Source organism: Suncus etruscus, chromosome 6 (genome assembly GCF_024139225.1).
Source record: "Suncus etruscus isolate mSunEtr1 chromosome 6, mSunEtr1.pri.cur, whole genome shotgun sequence".
Lineage (NCBI taxonomy): Eukaryota > Metazoa > Chordata > Mammalia > Eulipotyphla > Soricidae > Suncus > Suncus etruscus.
The window spans coordinates 74,366,223-74,374,647 of NC_064853.1; the positions used below are offsets into that span (position 1 = coordinate 74,366,223).

At 34.1% G+C, this 8,425-nt stretch overlaps 1 protein-coding gene across 1 annotated transcript; it reads right to left on the minus strand.

The window, feature by feature from the left end:
• Positions 1-393: 393 nt before the first annotated feature.
• SNRPB2 (small nuclear ribonucleoprotein polypeptide B2) lies at positions 394-7,221 on the minus strand. The gene is made up of 6 exons (XM_049774365.1): positions 7,118-7,221; positions 6,603-6,775; positions 3,854-3,994; positions 2,702-2,752; positions 1,148-1,236; positions 394-716 (listed from the first exon to the last, which is right to left on the minus strand). Exons 1-6 carry the CDS (start codon positions 7,179-7,181, stop codon positions 557-559), a joined length of 678 nt encoding a protein of 225 aa, XP_049630322.1. The 5' UTR covers positions 7,182-7,221; the 3' UTR covers positions 394-556.
• Positions 7,222-8,425: the final 1,204 nt, after the last annotated feature.

The window sequence follows — 8,425 nt, forward strand, 5'->3', positions numbered from 1 at the left end:
AAATCAAATTTAGATCCTTTCTAAATCTCATTTTCATCTAACTATCTGGGATTATAATTTTTACCATTTACATAATTTATTAGTTTATAATCTTATTCTCCTTTGCTTTTATATAAAGGGTTTAATGTTTATACCAAAAACTGCTCAAAAATATGTTAGAAAAGCATCATATTACAAGTCATATACCTTATTTAAGATGTTCTCAACTAGGGGCTGGAGAGTTTGAATCTCGGCATCCCATATGGTCCCGAGCCTGCCAAGAGACTTCTGAGCAGAGAGCCAGGAGTGGCCCCTGAGAGCTGCCGGATGTGACCCAAAAACCAAAAAAAAGAGATGTTCTAAACTACTGTAAGCATTAGTGATAGGAGAAATAAAAAATGAACAAAATACACACAGAATACAAATAAAGGTTTATTGTACAAAACTATGACCTTATACATTTTCAAGATCAAGACTAGGTAATTTTAATCCTTCACAATTCTCACAATGCCAAACCAAATGTTATCAAAACCAACATTATAAATAACAAGTCCTTTAAAGTCAACTATCTCAAATGTTATTTCTTGGCATAGGTGATCTTCATAGCATGAGACGGTGTGATCTTAAATCCCTGTAAAGCATCCCTGGCAGCCCCAGCCTGACTATCATTTTCAAATTCAACAAAAGCAATGTCATGTCTCCCAGGTACCAGACGTACTTCTTTGAAACCAGGAAACCTATGGAGAAAATGAAAAAAAAAAAAAAAAAAAAAGCATAGATATATAAATAAATGACTACTTTACAAATATACAGATGACTGTAAACATAAATGTCTGCTTTGTGTGTATGTCTGTTAAGCAATTTGCTGACACTGGAATAGTATCACATCTTACAAAGAATCTTGAGCAGAATGAAAGAACCTAAAATATAATGCCAATTTTGTCGATGTATCAAAGTTGTTTCCTACATAACTCTATTAGAACAATCTAAATATGAGGAAAATTTTTACTTTTCATTTGCTGGATCTGCAGACTAGAATCATCTTATGCTTAATAAAACCTAATCTGTGAAGATGTTGCATAATACATATATAGATTTGTCTATAGAAGTGCTATTAGTCCTGTCAGTGGGCACCCAGAATACAGATATGCTTCCGTAAAAAACTTACTGATTAAACAGCATGGATAACATCATCTCATTTGTCTCTTCTGGTAAATTATTCAGGAATAAAATGTAGTTTGGAGGGTAATCAGGGACCTATTAAGAAGACAAAAAAGTAATGTTAACTTTGTAACAAGAGCAAACAAAGTAAAAATAGTATTGTAGGCATTTAAACTAAATTAAAATACAAACTAGAAAAAGCTACAATGCCAATGAAAACTCACTACATCACTAAGTGAAAAACAACAGAATCAGAAACTATTATTTATAATAACTAACTTAACAGTGACTAAAGAAGCAAATATATAAATTTTGAATGACAGCTCTTATTTCAGAATATTTAAGTCAATATTTAAGTTTTAAGCATTAGGAAGCCAACTGTAATTAAAGACTAGTACTGTCACTTCCTCAGCAAGGTCCCTGAGTAATAATACTCACACACCCAAAACTTTGTGTGTCATTTTTTTAATACCTTCTTGTATTTAAGAACATGTGGAGCTGGGTGGCCTGAGAGAGAGTACAGCAATAGGGCCTTTGCCTTGCATGCAGCTGAACCAAGACAGACGGTGGTTCGAATCCGGGCACCCCATATGGTTCCCCAAGCCAGCCAGGAGCAAACAACCCCTGAACATGTGGAGCTGGAAGACTCTTACGATTCAGATCATGAGGTGACTTTAAATTTTTTTTTTCCTAGTGAATGAGCAATCTATAAGCACTGTTAATAGATATTAGATATTAAACATGGTTCTTGATATCCTACCCTGAAATTTATGGAAGAATAACCTGTTGAAAAGAAGCTCTTTGTCTTTTGGCTAATTTCACAGAAAAAAAAAAAAAGATGAAGTAAGGAACAATCTGTAACAACTTACGGCTAAAGAATGAAGTGTTAGCACTTGTGAACTGATAAAAGAAAATGCTTACTTAATATCAGAAAAGAAAAACCCCAGTGAGGCAAAGAATTCACTGACTCAAGGATCCTGTAACTTAAAATCCAAGATTTCCATAATTTCATTGCAATTATGAAACAATTAAGTCTAGAGCTTTCTCTAAAGCTTTCTCTGAAGAGCCTTTACAATGAAATCTGTTAGGAATTTCCTAAACATCTACAAAGGAGATTTATATTTGTCCTAAGTGCAGGCAAGGGTTCACTGTAAAATTGTAATGTGCAAAGAGTGTGAGTCTATTAGGAAAGACAAATTAGTATTTCAGCCAACTGGAATGAAACAAAGCCTATTCGCCAAGCCATGCTTGTAAACCCCTGAGCAGGGGACTGCAGCTAGAAAACAATTTTGCTTCCAGCAGCCACATAGTTTAAAATCTGATGTTTATACCATCACTGATTAATTATGAAACCAAGATATCAAAGTCTGGTTTTTCTTCTCTTAAAATTAAAATTAAAATTAATATAGGAATAAGTTCCTATATTAAAGACCATAAAAATGTATTGCTTTGTATGTCTTATGAAGGAATTATTTTGTTTTTACACACCTGTAGGTTATTTAATCATTGCTGTTTTGTATTTCTAAAGCAAGTACCATATTTAAAATAAAAAAAGTATTACCTGAGGATTTGGTGTTGTATTTCCTTGAGGATTCGCTGAGTTTGGTGTTCCCTAAATAGAAACGAAAGTTAAAATTTTCATTTTCTCTAAGGAAATAGGCATATTTTAATAATACATAAAATTAGCATTAATTTAAACATAACACTCTTTAAATTTTACTTCAAGAATTTATAACTTAACCCTGACTCAAATATTTATATATTAAACATATCAAATATTTTTGCAAAGTCCAATCCTAAATTTTACAAAGACTCTGTTCATAGAATCAAAAAAAATTTTTCCCGAAAAAAGCTCAATCTAATGTTGAATACAACAAAAGGATTAAAATATAATAATGATAATTAGTAGAAGCAGTAGTTAGTAGCAGATCAAAATGCCCAGGTCAAAGTTCTAAACCAAATAGAAAACGTATGATCAAATTTCATCCCTTTTTTGAGAAGAAATCATATAAACAAACAAACAAAAAAAAGACTAAATAAAATTTTAGTCTACATTTTAATATTGAAATGGCCTGGGGCCGGAGAGATAGCATGGAGGTAAGGCACTTGCCTTTCATGCAGGAGGTCATCGGTTCGAATCCCGGCGCCCCATATGGTCCCCCGTGCCTGCCAGGAGCAATTTCTGAGCATGGAGCCAGGAATAACCCCTGAGCACTGCCGGGTGTGACCCAAAAACTACAAAAAAAAAAAAAAAAAAAAAAAAAGAAATGGCCAACAGATTATTATCTGTTAAGGACTGGTCATTTTTCTTAATTAATTAGGGGAAAAAAGTCAGGTATTTTGTTTAATAAAACTAATTATTTCCAGCTGCTCAAAGAATGCAGCTGAGTGCTCGAAGTTTAAAGAGGACTACAGCAGCATTTACTCACTGGAAGAGTCACTAAATAGGAATAATTTGGAGAATGAGGAAACTAGATGCCATGTTTCATATAAAATATATACATGAGACTTATTTAATTTTAATTTGTTACTTAAACATAAATAATGGAATTTTAAAACTTAAGAATTTTAAACATCTTTCTTTTAAATATTCATAACACACACACACACACACACACATGTTCATACACATCCAATAACCATCACCCAAGTAGAAAGCAGACATCCGTATCCAATTTTTAAGCCAAAAAAACATAGCTTTTGTTGACCTTACCAGGCCAGGCTTTTTGTTTGCAGCTGCAGCAGCCTGCTCCACAGTTTTGGCTTTTTTCTTTTCTTTCTTCTTTTCTTTGTCAGCAAAAGTACCACGCATCTTCGATATTATATCAGAATCTGTTTTTGCATACTGGATTCGCTGATTTATTCGAAAACATGTTACTTTTAATTAGACTGAAACCTATTTACAAAGTCATTAATATTCCAAATTTCTTTATAAAAATGCAGGCTAATTTTGAAGACATCATCCCTGAGAAATATATGTGAGAAGATAGCTAGCTTCCTGAGTGTTGAATGAAAGTAAGTCTTGGCCTATGATTTACAATGCAGTTATATTCCAGCATATTTTTTCAGAAGAAAAACTATAGATTTTCATATGGGAAAAATTCTGAACCATGTTTCATTCCATTAAAACAATGGGGAGGGGCAGAGTAATTGTACAGCGGGTAGGCATCTGCCTTCCACCTGGCTGGTATGCATTTGATCCCTGACATCTACATATTCCCTGAGCCCTGCCAGGAGTTATCCCTCAGCAAAGGACCATCCCTTACTAGGGACCTTTAATAGAAGAATCCAAATGTGTCTACTTGCTATAGGAATTACTTCCAAAATCTTAATCTATTATTTTAACTGAAAAGACAAATTTTTATGTAAATAAATTTTGATTTGCAATCCTTTGAAAGAAAACAAAAGAATGGCACTATTGATTAGTGCAAACATTCTTGATTAGTGCTGTCATAACAAATACACCAAGAAAAGAGGAACACTAGAAAATACTGATCTAAGACAGCAGCTTCTCATCCTTAATATTTATTTCAAGTACCTGGTGTGATTGTACAAAGGCAGATTCTGATGCCATAGGATAGGATGGGGCCTGAGACCAGCAGGTCAAACAATCTGAGCAGTATGTCCAATCTGAAGCATTAGCACACCAATAGATTAATTCCACTTAACTTCAAGTGATGAGTTAAACTATTAGCTTGATGTGTGCACTCAGAAATTTCAACTTCCATTTTCAAGTGAATATTTCTTCACTGGAGTCCAAAGAGCTAAAACTAGTTCTCTGATCACATAAAATTACAACAAACCTACAAATTACTATCTAAAATTGTTTATACAACAAGAATTTGATCTCAATCGAAACAGAACAAGTGGGATTGTAAAGTTGCCTAGGTTTGAGCATGGAACTTGTTAAAAATCAACCACAATTCTTTGCTTCCTTTTACTTAAGCAAGAGGTGAAAGGCTGAGGAGTAACAACTACATATACTATCTGAGCATTGTAGGTTTATGTGGCTGCTCTGGGTTGCCAAAGTATCAGTATACTTAGTCCATTTAACCAAAATAAATATACTGACTACTTGAATTTTTTAGATTTAGTCCTGATGTTTGCCTCCAACTCCCCAGGTTCTCTGCCTTCTCCTTTATCAGAATACATCTCAGATGTTCTTGCACATGTCACTATGACACAGCTTCCTGTGAAAATCACTCATCTCAGCCATCACTTTTACTCAGGTTGTCTAGACAAGCATTTCTCAATCAGAGTCTGTATCAGTCCCCAGTGAGCACCCAGAATATTACAAAGGTGAGGGGATCACAGGATTAAAAAAACAACAACACATAAATGAGTGGCTTGAGATGAAGAGGCCAACCAGAAGGACAGAGAAAGACAGACACTTGAAAAAAAGATCAGAATGTGCCATACTCAGAAAGAAGCTGAGAAATGCCAGCGTCCACAACAAAACATTATTTAGTTCTTATTTTTAAAAATGGAAATGTCAAGAAACTCTGGTCTATACTAAATACAGTTCAGGGAGAAAACTTCACCCAAACCTTAGAGAAAGGAAGAAATCAATCTTTATGCTAAGAATGCCATGACAGAAGCTCCTAAGAAAATAATGTCCCTTTATGGAGGCATTCTGGGCATTAAATAATACAGTGTCCTAGAATCAAACCTTTCTGAGCAGAATGAAACAGAAGAATATCTAAAATGATCAATAATTATAAACCACATTCAGAAATTGTTCTTTTTCAGGATTCCCAAGACTTAGCAGTATATGCTACCTTAATAAGGCAAGACCAAGTCACTTAAAATACTTTCAATATAAAATCAGTCTAATGAATTTTCCCCAATGACTTAAAATATTAGTTGGTAAGATGATCCCAATATCAAATATAGCAAATCGTTTATAGTTCCTTGTATCCTAGGAACAGGTATATTGAAATAGTTCATCTCAGATCAGCAAAACATAACTTCTAAACAGAAACTGCTACTTTCTTTATTTTGAATTGATTTGTTTTCAGATTGCTATACCTGACTGTGTTCAGGGATCACTCCTAGAGTGCCGGGGATTTGAACTGGGGTTACCTGTGGGTAAGGCAAGTTCCCAAACTCCTGTGCTCTTACTCCCATAAAATTGTAATTCATGCCTAAGCTAAACACTAATATTATGTTCCGATCAAATGAAATTTTAACTATTATTTCTTCACACTATAAAAAATGGGCTGGAGGCTCATTGTGACTGTAAAAATAAATACATAATAAATGAATGATCAAATAAAAAAAGGGCTGAAGAGATAGTACAAAGGATAAGAATCCTATTTCACTGTGACCCACTCAAGTTTGATCCCCAGTATCATAAAGGGTTCCCAGAGTACCACCAGAAATGATCCAGAATACGCAGCATACAGTATGGGTCCAAATCACCTAATAGAGTAATTAAAGCCACGATAATAAGATCAACTTACCATTGGTTTACCATAAAATGGAAATCCTTGTAACTGCCTTAAGGCATTAGTGGATGAGCCCAGTTCTTTAAATATCACAAAAGCTTGACCCCTCATCTTCATGGTCTTTAAAGCCACAATATCTACTACATGGCCAAATTGAGAAAATAGTGCATAGAGTGATCTCTTTAACTCTGCGTAAGAGAAAAAAATTAAGTTGGTTGTGAATGAAGCAATGACAAAATTCTTCATCACATCTAATTAAAAGCCCCTCTCACATTCACTTATTTGTTACTTTAATTTTAAAAGTTTCCCAATGGCTATCAAAATTTAATGTACTTGAAACTTCTTATATATGAATTAAAACATAGTCAACATAATTTAGACTATTACTTTAAAAGGCTTAGAATTCTGACACAAGAGACAATTTCAGGCAGAAAAAGGACAAGATTCAATATTTTAAAGCAGTACAGTTTGTAAGATAGGCATAACTGAACATACTTTATTGTGAACAAATATAATTAAAAAGTACTTACCTTCTTTTTTAATTTTGTCATTCATATTATTGATATAAATTGTATGATTTGGTCTGATATCCATGTTTTGAGTCGAACTTTTCAAACAACCTAAAGAGAATAAATTCTGCTAAGAACAAGGAATATTAACTTAGACTATAATGTGATCTAAAGACAATCAGGATAAATAACATGTAAATCCTCTTTCAATCTCAAATGTCAGAAACCAATAATTTTCAGCAGTCTTTAAAACTCTCCAGAACTTGCCTGCAATCCCTTTTCACAGACACCTTTAATAACATTTTATTCAACAAGTCCATTGTTATACTCCTCTTTGAACCAGTGATACTGTTTTCCCACCTGCCAAAGCATAGAGTATAAAGTATCAACAAGGTAATAAAAGTTTGCTGAGCACTGTTATGAGTCTACTACCAAAAATACAAAAGCAGGAGTCCTGACTCCACATTTTGTCATTTGAAAGACCAGAGACGGATAGTACTGTATGATGGGTAAGAGTTCAAATTCCACTAATAGACAAATCTGAATTCAAATTGTGTCTATGCTTACTTATAGCTTAGTTCCATCACCTCTCAGTTGTTCACATCTGATATTACCGAGATGCTAGCAGTGTGTAAGTATTCCTCAGAAATGGTTCCACTACTACCTATCTAGACCTGCATTTGCAGTCAGTATTTTAAATGTTATTAGTGGTTATTTGAAAGCAGAGAACTGACCAGAGTTCCCAGGTCAAATGCAAGCAGACCTGGGAATTAAGCTGGCTATCTTCTCTCCCTCTAACTTTTCTTTCACACGCTCACACACTTCAGCTTCTACACTGTTTGGGGCTGTACTGTATCACCAAGTGTCAGACTCTTTGCCTGTATATTGACTTTAAGTTATACTCAATGCCTGTGAACTGTATATGGACTATTATAGTCACTGCCTGTGAATTGTACAATAACTGTTACACTCAATACCTGTGAAGTGTATACAATCGATGCCTGTGATTTGTACATTGACTGTTACACTCATTGCTTACATTGTTAAACTCAGTGCCCATGAAATGAGCTATATATTATTACATTCCTTGCCCATGAATTGTATATTGGCTGTTACAACCAATGCCTGCGAACTATACACTGGCTGTTACACCATCTCCTGTGAACTGTAGATGGACTGTTATAATGTCTGCGAATTGTATACTGATTGTTCTAAGCAATGCCTATAATCTGTACATTGTTACACTGTTAGTGAACTGTACATTGTTACACTCAATGTTCATGAACTATATATATATATATATATATATATATATATATGATTACACTC

Coding starts and splice junctions, on each gene's coding strand:
- SNRPB2 (XM_049774365.1), bottom strand. CDS start 7,181: ATGGATATCAGACCAAATCATACAATTTATATCAATAATATGAATGAC. Junction 2,753..3,853: donor CAAACAAAAAGCCTGGCCTG/GTAAGGTCAACA, acceptor GTTTCTATTTAG/GGAACACCAAACTCAGCGAA. Junction 1,237..2,701: donor ATACAACACCAAATCCTCAG/GTAATACTTTTT, acceptor TCTTCTTAATAG/GTCCCTGATTACCCTCCAAA.